Genomic DNA, 19,657 nt, shown 5'->3' with positions numbered 1-19,657 from the left:
AGTGTGTTGTGTCGTTAAATGTAAAAATTACTTAAATGCCTGAAAATAACACGGCTTTCAATGGCCAGCTAGTACTTGCAGCAACTTCCATCAAGGTAATGTAAGGCTATTATAATAATGCGATGTTCAGGGGTCATATATTATATGGTGTATTTTGTGTTTAAGTAACATGACTTGATTTCATCATAAAATGAAGTAATGCCTTATTCCAGAACCACAACAATTACTTAATGCCGCACCGCAGTCATTTCTTCCAGGGATTAGACGTGCTTGCCTCAACAATTAGAGAATGGTGTCACAAACAATGTGTAAGGGAGAACTGCCGTGCATAATTATTGTGTGAATGATATGGTGACTCTACAAGTGTCTGACACATAATGACAGTCTTTCGTATCCTCTCTAAGTGCTGTGGTGTTCATGCTCTAGACACTAGACAGGTATTTTGTCTACTGCTTATACCTGTCTGGCAATAGACACTAGACAGCAATGCCAGGAGTAATCTACAGGGCATGTTTCTCTGAACAAATGACTATGGCGTGTCTGACATTCTATAAGGCCTCCTGTACACATACATGCCACACCGCAGACAAGCCGCTGACAAAAGGACAAATGTATGTTAGTGTGTAACAACATTAAGAGTGGCAGTTTCTTATTTCTGTATAGGCTTTATGATTAATAGTGGAGCAAGCTGCAACCCTTAACATGCAGACACTCAAGACTGTATATGCAAAGTAAGACAGACAAAAGCCATCAGACACGAGCTGGCAGACATTGTCTGTGGCTATACTCAACCAGACCTATTTGTACAATCTATTTAAATGTAAATAAGGTAAAGGTATCTGTTTATCAAATGTGGTCATGGAGAAATATCACTGTGACTGAGGAGCATAAGAGAATAGACAGACTGACTGACTGACTGACTGACTGACTGTCTGTCTGTCTGTCTGGGCTGTCGTTTGCACTTGGAGTACTGACCAGATACATAAATATAATGTCACAGTACAATTGGGTCAATATTATGTACCTACATTATAGTGTAGCTACAGTACTGTGCAACCTAGAATGCAGCGGTTTCCTCACATACTGTACACAGATAAGGAACAGTATTGTAACAACAGCATAACAAGACATAGTTGCAGAGAATAGGAGGGAAGTATAATATTTAGACGGTAGCATGCCAAGTACAGTTTGTCCAATAACATGTAACCAGCAGGACTGTTGATGGAGTTGTTTGTTTCCAGATTTAGTATTGATGTAATCAATGATGGCGCTGGATGTCTGTGTGTTCCCCAGGTTTATTACAATCCGATGACCCCGTCCGTTGGCTGAGCTTCAGAGTCATGAATACAGGCAGTCAAATACGCCTGTTACTATGGAAGAACTGGACTCTACGCAAGAGACAGAAGGTACTGTATCTATAGCTACAGTATGTCTGGCTCTGTCTCACTCTCAGAGAGAGAGAGAGAGAGAGAGAGAGAGAGAGAGAGAGAGAGAGAGAGAGAGAGAGAGAGAGAGAGAGAGAGATATCCTTTGGAAATAGAAGATCTACAAGATAATATAAAAAATATAGCAGATTTACATCTCATAGAACTACAAACTTGTAGATCAGGCCCGGTGCCGGTCTTGGCAAATTCTGACCCCTCAGTTTAAGTTATAGGCTACACATTGTTTTACTATATTGTATTTATATAAAAATGGGATGTGCCTCCTTACCATTTTCAACTGCCACCTGGAGCCGAGCCTGTTGTAGATCTGCTATTTTCAAATTGCCAAAGTATACAAGGCTAGCAAGGTCTGAAGTGGTTTTGTAATAATAATCAAAATCTATAAAATTACAAAGTAGGCCTAATAGCAGCCTAATGTTTTCAAATAATTATAGTAAGTAGAGTAGAAGTGCAATATTACATTTAAAATCCAAATATTATTTGTAGTGGAGTAGAAGTAAAACTATATTAAGAATTAGACCTAAGTATAGTGTTGGGCCTTTTAGTTATTTAATTATTTATTTGATGTATTTTCCAGTAAGAATTGAGGCTTGAATACCTGCACGTATAGTGGAGTAATCAATAGGTCTAATAAAGGTAATTAATAGGCCTATTAGCAAAAATAATAATAATAGTAATAATTATAATAATAATAATTAAATAACTAAAAGGAATAGTGTTGGGCAAGTTAGGCTACAGCTGCCCATTGTGCCCAATCATGCCTACTTACGTAAAATGTTTATGCATCCTATTCCTGTGTCTGTGTCCAGATTCGTTTCCTGGTTGAGATTCTGTGGCCAGTGGTGCTGTTCATTGGACTGGTCTGGCTGAGGAAGGCCAACCCACTCTACAAACAACATGAATGTAAGATGAAATTGAAAACCTTTGTCACCGTATATCAGGACTTTAGTTAGTTAGTTAGGATTTGGCACAATGGACAGTCTTAACATCACGTCCCGAGTCCCGTGTTTTATGATTCTATTTTCAAGGTTAGGCCTGCATACATGTTCTGATGAATTGATATGCTGGACCCTGTTGTAAACAATTGTGAGTGCTCAATCATTGGTGTGTCCAGACGTATTAAACAGTTTTTGTATAGGCCTACCTGTGCTTTAGTTTGACATGTACCCCGTATTAAAGTTCTACATAGCTCTACTATGAAATAAAAATGTCAATCAATCAATATGCACCATGCACATATCATGAAACCGCGGCGGTGGCGCGGAGTCAGACAGCCTTACGACAACATACAGAATTTTGGCTACAGGTGTTAGCAACTGAGCTAATGTTAATTACACTACACCACCAGAGCCAGAAGGCTCTGCAGTCTGCACTGCCACTGCATGAGTCACGGTCTCATCTTTGGGTTAAAATGCGGGTGCTGCTGCTGTTCTAGATTAAACATTATACAATATTGTTTAAAGGCTAGCCTAAAGCTCTGTATTCAGATAAAAATCATTGCTAGACGGAGAGAGTGTGACTGGGGGTCGGTCCCCCTGCTGGCTGCTGCTCTGGTCCATGTAGGCATAGCCCTTTAGGGCAGTGGTTGTGGGGTTGTGGGGTCCGGGGACCCCACTTTGGGATGGGGTGGGGATGGGGTACTTGAGGGAGTTCCAGGGGGTACCTAGCTCAATTAGAGATACCGGTACTTAGGAACCAAATGGACCCTTATGGGTCTGTAACGCTGAGAGTGTACAAATGGATTTTGAACCATTTGGTTCCATTTGTACACTCAGAGTTAAATTAACATTGGTTTTGCTATATAAATTGGGGTACCAGAGATAGACATGCCATTAAATCGCGGTCCGTAGGCATAATGTGTGTGAATTTGGGGGTCCATGAAATTAATATGTCCTCCTTTATCAGGGTCACTGGCATATTTATTTTCAAATGAGGCTAATAAATGTTGATTTGGGGGTCCTTGACACAATAAGTTTGGGAACCACTGCTTTAGGGCTATTATGTTGACCAGAGGGGTCCCCCTGCTCTCTCCAGCTGAATTTGCAGTCGGGTTGCCAATGTTAGCCAATCAGGACAGAGTACCCTTTATCAGCTTCAATTGCAGTTCCAAATTTAATTAATTTCTTTGTGTCATCACTTCCAATTACACTCGTTTAATCTCCCTATATGAGTTCTCTCTTCTGATTGGATACAATTGGTATCCCGGCCTGAAAATGCATTTGTTTAATAAAGAGCTGGAGAGACACATAGGCTCGGAGAGCCTCTTACTGCACTTTATAGCAACGATTAAGCTATACTATTAGTATGTAGAGCTATTTAACACTTATTTTAACAAACGAATATCACCCTTTAATATACTAATGTGTTTGATGTAGCTTACTTGTTTTCTCTTTTCACCTCTTTTACATTTTTGATTAGTAAGTCGTGTGACAAAGTAGCATGTCGCTGTTGTCGGGCTGTTGTCCCATTTCCTTAACCCATTCTGACCGGGCACCCATTTTGGTGTTAGCATCATGTTATGCTTTAGCTATTGAAAAATAGCAGACCTACAAGCTCATATCGCGCCACCGAGTGGCGCGATACGAGCTTGTAGGTCTGCTATTTTTTTTAAATTCGAAGAACGACTGACATTTTTAGAATCTGATCTCAGGTCAGAATGGGTTCATCAGACCAGTGTGTGTCCAGTGGAAACCTCGTATGAATCTGATCTCAGGTCAGAATGGGTTAATCTAACTTTTTGTGTTTTTTTCCTAAATTAATGCTCTACTTGGTCATATACACGTCACACAAAAGCATCAAAAGTAGCAGATCGACAAGCTCGAAGTGTGGCGAAGCGACACATTTTGAGCATGCCGATCTTCTGCTTTTGCTACTTTTGCATTTTAATCCTGAAAAGTAAAGTTTTGGACACATGAGGTTTCCCCCTGACAGAGACGGTATGAATGAATGATAATATAAAGCTGATGTGTGCTGTCCATGTGTCCCCATGCAGGTCACTTCCCCAACAAGGCCATGCCTTCCACAGGCATCCTGCCCTGGATGCAAGGAATCTTCTGCAACGCCGGCAACCCCTGTTTCAGATACCCTACCCCAGGAGAGACCCCCGGAGTGGTTTCCAACTATAACAGCTCAATGTAAGCCTCTCTCTCGACAACCCTATAGTCAGTGGATTTTAATTTAATTCAAGTTTTGAGGACTATGAAGGTCCCCAAAAATAAAACAATACCATAAATATTTTACGAAGTAAAACATGTGAGTAGAGTACTTCTTCCATCACTGAGACTATAAAGCGGTTGTGTGATGATAGATGGTACTGTGTGTGTGTGTGTGTGTGTGTGTGTGTGTGTGTTACAGACTGGCCAGGTTCTACTTGGATGCTCAGGAGCTGCTGCTCAACGACACAGAGTTCCAGCAGCTCGGCACCGTGTGGCGGGAGTTGTCCTCTTTCTCCAACTTGATGGACACCCTGCGCAGCAACCCCTATCTGGTGTCAGGTAATCCCTCAAGAACAGATAACGTGTCGTATATCAGGGATTAGTGGAATGAAAACATAATCGTCCCATCGGTAGAGGAGGGCTGAGGGCAGACCCAACTGGACAACATCCTTTCGGTGAACCAATATTCTCCAGTGCTTGCTCCATGCGTGCCCACCCCTCTAGACCAGAAAGCACACTGGCTGGGCCAGACTGGTGTCAGGTGAATAGAACCATTATCTACCCACCGTTAGGGCCGTCACGATTACAACATTTCAGTCAACTCACGAATAGATTTACCCAATATGTATTATAGAATGAGAATACAAGTGTCAAAGTGTGCATACTGTGGGAACTGAACAGAACCGAGACACTCAGTGGTACAGATTATTACAGAATCTCGCCTACAGGCGTCTTTATTTGTATCAACAGACCCGTGGGGTTGGGCTTGAAAAGGTAATCCGGATATCAGGTATGATCAAAACAACAAAAAGAGTCACTGGTGGGAGCTCCAGGCTTTCCCCTCTTTCCCTAGGGGTGGCGCTGGCCGGCTCTGTCCCTAACCAGGTCCCCACGGGGAACGTGTGATTTCGGGGATAATGCTCCTCCTGGCCGAGGCACACTGGCGGGGGTATTCCCTTCCCCGCCTCAACCTCGCCAGCGGAGTTAGTCTGTGTTAACGTCGGGAGCGTGTTGCCTGTAACAGAGAGGGTTCGGTTAGTGCACTGCTTGTCTTGTCTTCACATACCTAATGCTGGTTGCGTGTGTGTGTGTGTGTGTGTGAGTCGCTTACCGCCAGTGCATGGCCCGTCTCTCCGAGTGTCATGTGAGAAGTGAGGGCAGAGGCAGCCTCGCCTACATATTGTCTGTCTGTCTGGCTCCGCAGGTGGTCTTGATTGGTACGCGTGAACTTGAGACAATATGTAGGCGGGGACGTAGCGGCCGTCTACCAGCTGGCCGAGTGGTAGGCGGGGCCTTCTCAGCTGCACTCCGCCCGCTTCCCACTGGCTCTCTCGGGTCCCATGCTTACCTGGCGGCGTGTTGCCTAGCGACATGCCACACATCCTCCCTCCAAGCTTGCCGGTGGCTCCGGAAGCTTCAGTCTCTTCTTCATACCTCCGGGAGAGCGCGTCTGCGTGCGCTATGTCCTTCCCGGGCCGGTGTTGTACGTCGAACTTATAGTTCTGCAGCTCGAGGAACCATCTGGTGACGCGGTCATTCCTGTCTTTGTTGCGGGACATCCACTTCAAGGGGGCGTGATCCGTGATGACGGTGAACTGCCTCCCCCAGAGGTAGTATCGCAGGTGATGAATAGCCCATTTGATGGCGAGGCATTCCTTCTCCACCGTGGCATAGTTGCGCTCGTGCTTGAGTAGTTTTCGACTGACATACGTTACCGGGTGTTCCTCTCCGTCTATGACCTGCGAGAGCACGGCTCCTACCCCCGTTCCCGAGGCGTCGGTGTGAAGGACGAACGGTTGGCTGAAATTCGGGGCAACGAGTACCGGTTCCTCACATATAGCCGCTTTCAGTGTGTGGAAAGCCTCCTCCGCCTCGGGGGTCCAACCTACGTGGTGGGGCAGGCTCTTCTTGGTCAGGTCATATAGTGGCGCTGCAAGAGTGGCAAAGTCTTTAATAAATTTTTGGTAGTAGGCTATGAGCCCCATAAATGATTTCACCTGCTTCTTGGTGATCGGTCGGGGCCAATCCCTCAGCCTTTCCACCTTCTTCCGCTGTGGCTTGACACAGCCTCGTCCCACCGTGAAGCCTAGATAGTCCGTCTCCGTCAGGCCGATGCGGCATTTTTTAGCGTTGGCTACCAGCCCGGCCTTACGCAGCGCCCCGAGCACTGCCTCTAGGTGTTGTAGGTGTGCCCGCCAGGTGGCGCTGTGGACTACGATGTCGTCCAGATATGCTCCGGCAAAGTCCCTGTGGGGTCTCAGGACCCGGTCCATTAGCCGCTGAAACGTGGCGGGTGCTCCATGGACACCGAACGGGAGGACGGTATACTGAAAGAGGCCCTCCGGGGTGGAGAAGGCAGTTTTTGGCTTGGCCCGTGCCGATAATGGGACTTGCCAGTACCCTTTTGTGAGGTCTAGGGTACTGACGAACCGGGCGGGGCCTAGCCGTTCAATCAACTCGTCCGCCCGGGCCATCGGATACGCGTCAAAAGTTGACACTTCATTCAACTTCCGAAAATCGTTGCAAAAACGCAATGAGCCATCTGGCTTGGGCACTAGTACTATGGGACTGGCCCAGGGGCTGTAGGATTCCTCTATCACGCCTAGTTCGAGCATTTGTTTTACCTCGTCCTTGATCGCTATGCGGCGCGCCTCGGGTATACGGTACGGCCGTTGACGGACCACCTTACCGGGGGTGGTTTCGATATCATGTTCGATGACATGCGTGCGTCCTGGCCGTTCCGAAAACACATCCGCGCACTGGCTAAGCAGCTCCTGCACGTCCTGCCGCTGCGTCGGCGATAGGTCTTCTCCTATGGGGACAGGTGGGGGCGGGGAGAAGGTGGTGAGAGAGGGACGGGGGGGAACAGTGCTAGGCGGGTGCCACTTTTTAAGAATGTTAACGTGGTATATCTGATGTGGCTTTCGCCTGCCTGGCTGTCCCACTCTGTAGTTGACCGGGCCGATGCGCGCCTCCACCTCGTATGGCCCCTGCCACTTGGCAAGGAACTTGCACTCGCTGGTTGGCACGAGTACGAGTACCTGCTCGCCCACCTTGAACTCTCTCACACGCGCCCCCCGGTTGTAGATGCGCGCTTGATCCCGCTGTGCGCGTTCCATGTGTTCGCGCACCATGGGCCAGATTTTGCGCGCTCTCTCCTGTAGCCTGTCAACATGCTCTATCACACTTCTGTGCGGGGACGGCTGCGTTTCCCACGTCTCCTTTGCTATGTCCAACAGTCCCCGGGGTCTCCTCCCATACACCAATTCAAAGGGGGAGAAACCTGTCGACGCCTGGGGGACCTCTCGAATAGAGAAGAGGACATAGGGGATCAGCTGATCCCAATCTTTTCCGTCTATATCGACCAGTTTCCTGAGCATTTTTTTCAACGTTTGGTTAAAGCGTTCTACTAAGCCATCCGTCTCGGGGTGATAAATAGAGGTGCGGATGCGCTTGATCTTTAGCCATTTGTACAGCACGTTTAGCATGCGTGCCATGAAACATGTGCCCTGGTCCGAAAGAATCTCCGCCGGTATTCCGACCCTACTAAATAGCATTAAAAGCTCGTGTGCGACTGTTTTGGCCGTGGCAGAGCGGAGCGGGATGGCCTCGGGGTACCGGGTGGCATAATCTAATATCACCAGTATGTAACGGTGTCCTCTTGCGGATTTTGGGAGGGGTCCCACAATGTCCATGGCTAGACGCTCAAATGGAGTTTCAATAATAGGCAGCGGTACTAGGGGATTTCTATATGTGGGCCGCGGGGCCGTCTTCTGGCACTCAGGACAACTTTGGCAAAAGACTTCAACAGCCCTCTTAACTCCCGGCCAGTAAAATCTTGCCAGTATACGCTCATAGGTTTTCTGCACGGCGAGGTGCGCGCCTAACTGATGCGTGTGCGCAAGATACAGCACCCGAGTGACATACTGTTTTGGGACTAGGAGTTGCTCTACTTCCTCTTCTCGCTTGTCCCTAACCACCCGGTATAACAGCCCAGCTTTACACATGAAATAGGGGAAAACAAGTACACTCACCCCGCTCTGCTTCTGTCCGTTGATGACGTCCACGCGCTGCCGCGCCATCTCCAAGTTGGTGTCGCTCCACTGTGCTGTAGCGAATTCCCCTACCCTCGGAGAGGAGGGGGTGTCTGCGTTGGGGAACTCCGCAAAGGGGTCCGCTCCTGGGGTGCAGGGTGGTCCGGCGTCCCCTTCGGTGCCTGGGTCGTCAGGGCTGTGGGAGCTGTCACTTCCCGAGGCGTCAGACGGAGCTCCAAATGCTGGGCATGCGGGTCGCGTCCCGCGGGGTGGCCGTGGTCTGCTTCGGCGGCGGCGGCGGCGGCCGCCTGCTCGCCTCCCTGGTGGCCTCTCCACGCCGGGTCGCCAGTGGCGTTCGAACAGGGGGCAGTCGTATCCAATCAGCAGGGGGACTGGCAGGGTCGGTACCACGCCCGCTGACACCAGTGTGTTGCCGCGGGTGGTTTGTATATGTATTTCGCATACTGGGTAGTCGCGCTTGTTTCCATGCACACAGCTGACGGGCATGATGGCGTCACTCACAGGCCCGGCATAGTCGGCGTGTACCAACGTCACGGCGCTGCCCGAGTCCAGGAGGGCCTCAGTGTCTACGCCGTTAATCCTCACCGGGAGGTTGGTGTGGCCGCGGCGGTCGGTGCCCGTGTGCAGGCAGCGTCTGCCGGCGTCGGTGCTGTTCGCAGAGGGCATCGGGACATCGCCCCCGTGGCGGTCCGGGCAGGACCAGGACAGGTGGTCAGCCTGGCCGCACACGTAGCAGCGGCGGGCCTGGTCCTGGTTCCGAGGGCTCTTCTCCTGTTTGCTGGTGCGCTGTCGGGGCGGCGAGCGTCCCCTCCTATCCCGTCCTGTGCGCTCTTCCTGTTTGGGTTTCGCTGCTTCGCTCCTGGTACCTCTCATGACGTCCAGGGTCACTGTGTAATTCTCTACTAGGTTCACCAGCTCGTCCACCGAGCCGGGGGCGACCTGGGCTACATACTGTCGGGCCTCTGGCGGCAACATTCTGATACACTTATCGATCATTACTCTATCTACGGGGGGTAAGTCGCCTGCTGTCGTTAGCCAGCTATGAGTCAAACGGCCCAGGGCCGCTATTTGCGCGCGTGGTGGTTGGGAGAGATGGAAGGTCCAGTCGTGGAAGCGCTGTGCGCGTGCCGGTAAGCTGAGGCCCTGGCGAGCGAGTATTGCGATTTTCAGCCGTTGGTAGTCTCGGGAATCAGCGAGGGACAAATCTCCCCACGCCCGTTGTGGTTCCCCGGTGAGGAACGGCGCCAGGATGTTGGCCCAGTCAACCACTGGCCAACGCTCTCGAGCCGCGGTGCGCTCAAACAAGTCAATATACGTCTCGATGTCATCTTCTGGCGTGAGTTTAGTGAGTACTTCGGCTGGGTTGCGCGCAACGTTAGCCTCCCTATGGAAGTGGCGCACTAACTCATGGACAGAGGCTTGTAAATTGTTTTGGCTCTGGAGGAGCGCTTCGATCGCTGGGTCCCTATCCATCTGTCCCAGAGAGGTCGGTGCGGTTCAGTTCGTAAAAAGCCCACTATTCTCGACCACTTGTGGGAACTGAACAGAACCGAGACACTCAGTGGTACAGATTATTACAGAATCTCGCCTACAGGCGTCTTTATTTGTATCAACAGACCCGTGGGGTTGGGCTTGAAAAGGTAATCCGGATATCAGGTATGATCAAAACAACAAAAAGAGTCACTGGTGGGAGCTCCAGGCTTTCCCCTCTTTCCCTAGGGGTGGCGCTGGCCGGCTCTGTCCCTAACCAGGTCCCCACGGGGAACGTGTGATTTCGGGGATAATGCTCCTCCTGGCCGAGGCACACTGGCGGGGGTATTCCCTTCCCCGCCTCAACCTCGCCAGCGGAGTTAGTCTGTGTTAACGTCGGGAGCGTGTTGCCTGTAACAGAGAGGGTTCGGTTAGTGCACTGCTTGTCTTGTCTTCACATACCTAATGCTGGTTGCGTGTGTGTGTGTGTGTGTGTGAGTCGCTTACCGCCAGTGCATGGCCCGTCTCTCCGAGTGTCATGTGAGAAGTGAGGGCAGAGGCAGCCTCGCCTACATATTGTCTGTCTGTCTGGCTCCGCAGGTGGTCTTGATTGGTACGCGTGAACTTGAGACAATATGTAGGCGGGGACGTAGCGGCCGTCTACCAGCTGGCCGAGTGGTAGGCGGGGCCTTCTCAGCTGCACTCCGCCCGCTTCCCACTGGCTCTCTCGGGTCCCATGCTTACCTGGCGGCGTGTTGCCTAGCGACATGCCACAATACGATATTAGACTTGGCGTTCGGCTCTGCTGCATTTTCTCCCTGCTCGGCGCGATTAAACACCATCGTAAAACATTAAGAGCAGGGAGATAGATATACAATAAACCCGCATGGGGAACATAAATAACAGAGCCCACCGGTGGTGGTTGGAGCAAACATCACATAACAACCAGGAACCATATGCAGAGGAAGGCAGGAAGAGCATGCAGACTGCTGAGTTTAAGTAGCCCGAATTACTTGTGGGACTTGCACACACTTATACACCGTAGTAATGCAGCATGGTAACCCCTTGAGATTAGTATGCGCCTTTGAGCATGGCATGAACCCCCTCGAGTATGTCTGCATGAACTAACTCTGCAGGCTACGCATCAATGTATAAATATTTTTCAGCATGGAATGTTGAAAAATTACGATTATGCAGAAAAGTATCTCAAATAATAGCGAGTAGACGATTATGCAATAATTGTGTCATAGTTCACGAACAAGTGCTCTCCCAGTCCTGGTTTCTCACAGCTGTCACCATGTGTGTGGTCAGACCTCTTCACATCTGCATCCAGGTCACGGCGCCAGGTGTTTCTTGGTCTGCCCCTCTTCCTTCTCCCTTGAGGGTTCCAGAACAGGGCATACAGTATCTTGTGATGTTAGTTGCAGGCTTGCGAATTTTTTTACCCTGTTCTGGGAACAAAATAATGCGTTATTGTTGATTTGAAGAGATTCTAAGCTCAGAGAGTGCTGCATGGTCTTTTAAGGGAACATTATCTGTCTAAATATTCTTCATGTGATAAATCTCACCAGATGCTAGAACATTTTGTAAAAGAAAATTACGTAATTTAAGTCAAGACACAGATATATTTTTGACACAATAGGCTTTGACCTGTATGTGAAATCACAGCTCTCCTTCTGAGTGTGTGCCGTCTAGTTTCGCTACCTCTTTTCAGCGGAAGCTTCCGGGACTAAAGTGTGGAAAAGTATACTTTCAGAGTTACACTAAATCTCCTGATATTTGTGTACTGCTTTGCCTGCCTGTCTGTCTGTCTGTCTGTCTGTCTGTCTGTCTGTCTGTCTGTCTGTCTGTCTGTCTGTCTGTCTGTCTGTCTGTCTGTCTGTCTGTCTGTCTGTCTGTCTTTAGTGTCTCACCTTCATCTTCCTGTCTGACAGTCTCTCTTTATATGTCATGCCTGTTAATACTTCAATATTATACAAGAACACACAAAGTATCCTGTTTGCTTGTTAATTGCCACATAACAATAGCACATGTAAGCTGATATGATGTTCCCTGCCTTCGTGAGAAACATAAATATCATGGACCTCCGAAGCATACACAAACCTGCTGCTTTTAGTGCTTTCTTTGTTTATTTGGGTGGTTTGTGTACATTCAGTTGCCCTGGTAATATTCAAAGTACCCTCTTCAAGTAGCCTAGAATGACATATCTGTGAACATGACATGCAGATGAAACGTATCCTCAAGATCACTGTTTATCAATGTTGGGTCCGGGGCGGGGGCCACCAGAGGTCCAAATGGACCCTAACAGTGCGTTATAACAGCGGGCGACAGCCAGAGGAATTTTCCGGAAGTGCATTATTTGTCGGAGGAACATCGGCCGAAAAGATGAAAATAATTCTCAATCTTTTGGGCGATGTCGTCCGGCGATAGGTGGGCGATTAGGCGATTGAAATTCGAGTGTCGCTCGCCGTTAAAACGCACTGTAACGGGTCCGTGAGACAGAAGTTAATGGAGCACTTTGCCCATTCTCAACTTTACTGTATATCTAACTAATTATTTTGGTAGTGAATGCAAAATGACCATGTATGGCGGCACAATTGAGGACGGAAATAGGCGCTGCATGTGATTGCCTGGAACTTAAGGTATGGTATTCTGCACTGTGATTGGCAGAGCAGCGCATAGAGCGTGTGTCAGGGTGGAAATCCGTTATATATAACTGGCAGATGGGTCCCTCATGCAATACTGAATGCAGCACTCTCTCAGATGGCGTGAAACTCTTTTTTTTAGGAGTTTTAGACCTTTTTGCAGTTTTATGTAGCAGAGCACTTTTCCTTTGAGCAGGGTGAGAAATGCTACTGCAACTGCAAGTAGAACTGGTACTACTTGCTAAGCCGTTTAGGATGCGGGTGACTAGAATATTAATCATTGCCGGGGGGAGTTTTTTCTTTTTACGAATAGCTTGGTTTGGTTAATGGTTCATACCTGGCGTAAGTTATACAGAGGACTTGAACCTCTGTTGAAAAAGCTTAGGTCTTTTGCAATGTCCAGGCTCTGCCACCATAACTAACTACTTTTGTTTTAAAAACTATGTTTTATTTGTATTCATTATTCAGAGAGAGGTGTATTCAGAGAGAGGTAGGGATTGGCTATGTCATATCCCCGAACGGTTATGGAGTACTATGGACTAGTTCATAATAATTGGTCTAAAGTCATTATAAGATTTCGCCATTTCTAGTGAGTCTCATTGATGGGTGATGGACACTTCAGAAATCTGCCTACCAATGACTGCAGTGAGGTTTATGAAAATAGCAGATCTACAAGCTCACAACAACGTGTCACATCGCCTATTTCCGGCTATTCTCACATAGCCGATACTAGGGTTAAAGTGGTTTAACTGATTTTGATGCTATATTAACAAAATGTTGCTGGGAGTGGGGAGTGGGGACCCAGAGGAATGAACTCCCTCAAAGGAGAGATATACTGTTTATTTACTGTGTCATATTAAACCTGCTATGTGTATTTGGTTTGTGTTTTTAGATTGGCTTTAGAATCACCTTCATGAGACCCACTGATCACCCCACGTTGAGAGCCAGTGCTTTGTAACAGCAATCTTAATCAATCAGTCTGGCTGCCAGTCTGGAGCGTCTCTCTTCCTGTGCTGAGGTTCCTCGGTAGTGATTGTAATGTCCTCTCTCTTTATCTCCACATGGCTCTTCCTGTGCAGGCCGCGGGCTGAAGATAGATGACATCTTGAAGGATGACGAGAACTTCACCGTCTTCCTGTCGACGGGCTCAGAACTATCGGACTCTACAGTGTATCAACTGGTCAACGCTCGCCTACGCCTGGAACAGGTACAGTAGTGATATGAGCCGAGCCATACAATACTGCTGGAACAGGTACAGTAGTGATATGAGCCAGGCCAATACAATATAGCTGGAACAGGTGCAGTAGTGATATGAGCCGAGCCATACAAAATAGCTGGAACAGGTGCAGTAGTGATATGAGGGCCATACAATACAGCTGGAACAGGTGCAGTAGTGATATGAGGGCCATACAATACAGCTGGAACAGGTGCAGTAGTGATATGAGTGCCATACAATACAGCTGGAACAGGTGCAGTAGTGATATGAGGGCCATACAATACAGCTGGAACAGGTGCAGTAGTGATATGAGCCGGGCCATACAATACTGCTGGAACAGGTGCAGTAGTGATATGAGCCGGGCCATACAATACTGCTGGAACAGGTGCAGTAGTGATATGAGCCAGGCCATACAATACTGCTGGAACAGGTGCAGTAGTGATATGAGGGCCATACAATACTGCTGGAACAGGTGCAGTAGTGATATGAGGGCCATACAATACAGCTGGAACAGGTGCAGTAGTGATATGAGCCGGGCCATACAATACTGCTGGAACAGGTGCAGTAGTGATATGAGCCAGGCCATACAATACTGCTGGAACAGGTGCAGTAGTGATATGAGGGCCATACAATACTGCTGGAACAGGTGCAGTAGTGATATGAGCCGGGCCAATACAATACTGCTGGAACAGGTGCAGTAGTGATATGAGCCGGGCCAATACAATACAGCTGGAACAGGTGCAGTAGTGATATGAGGGCCATACAATACAGCTGGAACAGGTGCAGTAGTGATATGAGCCGGGCCATACAATACTGCTGGAACAGGTGCAGTAGTGATATGAGCCGGGCCAAAGGACAACTACTGTAGAGCTACTTTACAGCTACTGTAAAGTGTCAATACTGCAATATAGATCTGCTATCTACAAGCTCAAATGGCCGAAATATATAGGCTGAAGTGGTTAGTGTATTTTTTGTAATAATAATAATCAAAATCTACAAAGTAGCTAATAACGTTCATATAATTAGTACAAATATGGAGTATGGAAAATTGTAAATTCTGAGTCCCGACCCAGTGTTGGGCACCAGTGCCATACAGTACCGAATGTTTTTTCATTTTTGTAAATTGGTTTAAAAAGTGCTATATAAATAAGGTTTCATGTATCTCCCATACTGTAGTTTGCCTTTGGCATTCCGGATCTGCAGCTGAAGGACATCGCTTGCAGCCAGGCCCTGCTGGAGCGTTTCATCATCTTCCCCAGTCGCAGGGGTCTGTTCGGGGTGAGGAACGCCATGTGCGCCCTGTCCCAGCACAAGCTCCAGAGAATAGAAGATGTCCTCTACGCAAACCTGGACTTCTTCAAAATCTTCAGCCAGGTCAGTGGGACGGGGGGTTCCGCTTCTTCAAGTCAAGTCTGTCCATTGCTTTAGTTCTTTACAAAACAGCATGTGTTACTATTCTGGGAGAGTGTGTCTACTTCACTTTTCTTGCCCACTTACTGTGTTGAGGTGCAATAGATTTTTTTCAACACAAAAGATTGAAGAAGTGTTGAAAACACTTTTGTGTTGAGAACAGCATTCTAATTCCCAGATATTACAAATGGAACCAAATGAGCCTGGACGGGTCCATTTGGTTCCATTTGTACAGTGTACAGAGTTCCAAACTCATTTGTTTCAATTGGTTCCTATTTAGCTGCGGACCTCCTAGAACCCTAGCAATTTTTTAAAATATATATACTAGGCATATATCCAGCAAGACAGAAAACATCCCACTGCTTAAAAACTAGGAAGGGACCGCAGTCACCGCACACTCCAATGACGCTCGATGGACAAGACTTTAATGCTTCATTTCAATTTTACTTTACTTGTACAGTATGACGCGTTTTGCCGTGTAAGCTTCTGTCTGTCTGTCTGCTTGGTCAGGTGCTATGTGAGTACCACGCTCTATACAATATTGGAGTGCTATGCTGTGCTCAAACTTTTGTGTTTTTTTTTTTTTAAACATATGTTTATTCATTTTCTTTATATTACAGAAGTATTTTCAACAATTGACATATATTTCCCCCCCCCCACATCCCTCTGGCAGCACAAATACAAACAAAATCTTAAAACGAAATGAATTGACAATAATAAATACAAAACAAAAATAAATAAATGACAAAACAAAAAATAAAACGAAAATAAAACACATTACATACAGTTAAACAGATTCACAATGTCCATCACAGTTCCCTACCCCCACCCCCCAGCTGACTACTCAGATAACCACTATACATCCAAAGCCTCTTCAATATCACCTCGCCTAATGAAGTTCAAGAAATTCTCCCATATCTTATAGAATACCTCAGGTTTCTTCCTAATTACATAAGTTAGTTTCTCATGTGCCAAACTGGTTGTTAAATTCCTCAGCCAAAAGCCGATCGTAGGGGCATTGACATTCTTCCAACATAGCGCAATTGAGCGTCTGGCCTGTAACAGGCAGAGGTCGGTCATTCTTTTTTCATTACTATTTAGTGTACAATTTAATGGATAAATACTGAGTATACATAATTTAGGACAAAGAGGAACTGGACCTGACGTAATCTGAGAGACATAATGGACCACGGACCTCCAAAATGTTTTAATCTCCTCACATTCCCATAAGCAGTGGAACAGTGTAAACTTTTGTGTTTTAATGCCTTGGGTGTGAGAGGTGGTACACGAGGCTAGAACTTGTTAATGCCAACACACATACTACATGTGATGCATGGGAACCGTGGCTGGTTTTAGCCGTGCTATGTATGGTATGTGCTAATATGCTTACTTATGGTTGTCCATCGAATCCGATGATGACGTCCACTTATGTCCTTAACGGTGAGTTCTTTGACCATGTGCTAATATACCATACATAGCACATACCATACATATTTATATTGGTTTTGAAACTACCTGGAGAAACTCGCATGGGAAACAGATATAGTTGCTGTCGGGTAGAAACCTCTTATCTCCATTTCTTTCTTTTTTGTGCAAATTAACGCCCTACTTGATCATACTACAGTGTCACACAAAAGTATCAAAAGTAGAAGAGCTTGTGGATCGGCTACTGTTGCTAATTTATAATTTGAGTCCTGAAAAGTAACAGTTTTGGACATATGAGGTTTCCACTGGACGAGTTACCGCTGGTGTGGTAGCGCACGCACGCACGCACACACACACACACACACACACACACACACACACACACACACACAGCCAATATTCAGGCCCACACACAGATCATTTCTCATTGCTGTGTGGGGTTAAGTATTATCGATTGTCGATGTTTGCAGCCAACCTGTTGTAATTCCCCGGCGGTTACCCATGCTTCTCTCACTCTCCATTTTTCCCACTCTCTCTTTGTGCTTCTTACTCCCAACACCTCCCTCCAGTTCCCACCACGGTATACCGTACGTTCCATCCCGTCTGCTCTGGTCCCTTTGTGCCCTCTTTGTTCCCTCACTTTAAACCAGACATAATCACTGGTGGGAAAGTAACCGTACTTAAGTACAATTTTGAGATATTTGTATTTCCAATTTCTACTTTTACTTCTACTGCACTGACATCTCAGATCCAAATATTACACTTTTACTCATTTATTTGACAGCTTTGGTCACTATTTATATTTGTACATTTGGATTATTATTACAAAACATACATTAGCCACTTCAGCCCTAGTATACTGTACATTTCGGCCATTTGAAAATAGCCGACAAAGCTCACAATGCGTCCTCACAATTTAGAATTCTGGACTTTTACCTGTAACAGAGTCCTACATTTCAGTATTGATACTTTTACTTACAGTAATGTAAAATGTGAGTGCTTTTCCCACTACTGGTCCTATAATTACAGTCCATATAGACTCTATAATGTGCTGTTCTCCATATTATAGAGTAGGGTGCTTGTCATGGGGTTCCTGCCGAGGTGATTGATGGTACAGGATAGAACAAAGCGTAAAGGAAGCACAAACAAAAACACCACAAACTCATTTAGACTATACAATATATCATCCATGTGCCTTAAAAAGGGCCAACTTGGCCCGATTTTGAGCATGAATCATGTCATAATGTGATGAGGAGGAGGAGGTAAATCTATCTGACACAACGATTCCTAAAGCAGAATCCTGGAAAGTCCTTCAGTGTCCGTTAAGCGATGCGTTTTGACGCGTTTCACATTGCCTTACCAGTGCCGTAGGGGAGGGAGCTTTCTAGTTTCTAGTCGACACATAGCCTAATGTATTATAATTATTAAGAATAACAACAATAAAAATAATAATGAACGTTATTTATTTGTATAGCACCTTTCATAACATCAAATGCAGCCCATAGTGCTTTACTTCAGTGGTTCCCAGGGGTCATTGAAGGAGTTCCAGGGGGTCCCCAGCTAAATGATAGTTTGGAACCAAATGGAGCTCACAACATGTCACATTGCGACGTGTTGGGCGGCTATTTTCACTACTTTTTTGTGACCGTAGTATGATGAAGTATAACTTAAGGCAGTGGTTCCCAAACTTTTTCATGTCAAGGACCCCCAAAATGACACTTATTAGCCTGTGGACGTCCGACCCCCATTAGAAAATATATGCCAAGGACCCCCATAAGAGAAGATCACGTCTCTAGCAGTGATTCTCACCCCGTTTAATGGACCCCCATTTAATAACATTTCTATCTCTGGGACCCCCAATTTATATTGTAAAATCAATGTGAAGTTAACTCTGAGAGTGTACAAATGGAACCAAATGTATCTGGGGACCCCCTGGAACTCCCTCAAGGGGTCCCCGGACCCCACTTTGGGAACCACTAGTATAAGGATGGTACGTGCCTCAACCACTCGGCCATCGGGCGCCCTGAAGTTGCCCTTTGAATGTCCTTTTTTTCTGTGTCACTGGAAGCTAACTTGAATGCAGGTGACTGGACTATAACCTCGGAGGTGGTGGCAGCATTATTATCCCTGTTGGCCTAGTTAGTCCTAATGGGTTTAACCGTAGACCCTAGGCCACGCCTACTACCAGGAACTCACATTAAACCCCAGACAGTTTATAAGTTGCTTGATTCAAGTATTTAAATATTTGATATTCAGGAAGGCGGGTATGTCTGATAAAATGAATATCATCTGTCTACAATTCTGAATCAAGCAACTGTCTTTGGTGCTCAAAAAAGCTAAAGTAAAATGTCCATCTCTGAGAGTGAAATATCCCTTTAAGTATACAACTCCAAGTCTACTATACAAACAACATCTCAGAGGCAAACATTAACAGCAATTTGAAAAAGATATTGAGTTACTAGTTACTGCAGATTTTAATTATCAATACCAAACATGCATTATAACTTAAGTCCCATTTTATAATTGCGCTCTATTAAGAAACTAGATCTACAAACTCATATACTGTAACGTGTCACAATCACAACGCGCTGTGATCTCTGCAGTGTGCGTTGCACTACTAATGTATCCTCTGTAGCAGTGTGGTGTGGATGGAGATCTTTTAACCCATTAGACGTAAAGCCCATTACTGTGTGTGTGGTGTGTGTGTGTGTGTGTGTGTGTGTGTGTGTGTGTGGGGTACTACGTCATGGTCATTGATTCCCCCTTCCTCCAATCATCACTCTACTGACTCCTCACTCCCCAAGATTCCCCTGTTCCTCCCTTCCCACCACCCCCA

The 19,657-nt window shown here is 46.6% G+C and overlaps 1 protein-coding gene across 1 annotated transcript in view; it reads left to right on the top strand.

The window, feature by feature from the left end:
* Positions 1–1,340: 1,340 nt before the first annotated feature.
* abca4b (ATP-binding cassette, sub-family A (ABC1), member 4b) overlaps positions 1,341–19,657 on the top strand; it is a gene marked incomplete at both ends in the record, with an annotated part of 81,630 nt that continues 63,313 nt past the window's right edge. The window contains 6 exons of the mRNA XM_080778871.1: positions 1,341–1,406; positions 2,255–2,348; positions 4,438–4,579; positions 4,800–4,939; positions 13,850–13,977; positions 15,163–15,360. Coding sequence (XP_080634997.1) covers positions 1,341–1,406; positions 2,255–2,348; positions 4,438–4,579; positions 4,800–4,939; positions 13,850–13,977; positions 15,163–15,360 — 768 coding nt within the window. The remainder of the gene's footprint in view (positions 1,407–2,254; positions 2,349–4,437; positions 4,580–4,799; positions 4,940–13,849; positions 13,978–15,162; positions 15,361–19,657) is intronic.

This window comes from Protomyctophum bolini (assembly GCF_963924005.1).
Source record: "Protomyctophum bolini genome assembly, chromosome: 12".
Taxonomy (NCBI): Eukaryota; Metazoa; Chordata; class Actinopteri; order Myctophiformes; family Myctophidae; genus Protomyctophum; species Protomyctophum bolini.
The sequence above is the reverse complement of the archived record's forward strand: the minus strand, read 5'-3'. Positions and strand labels throughout refer to the sequence as shown.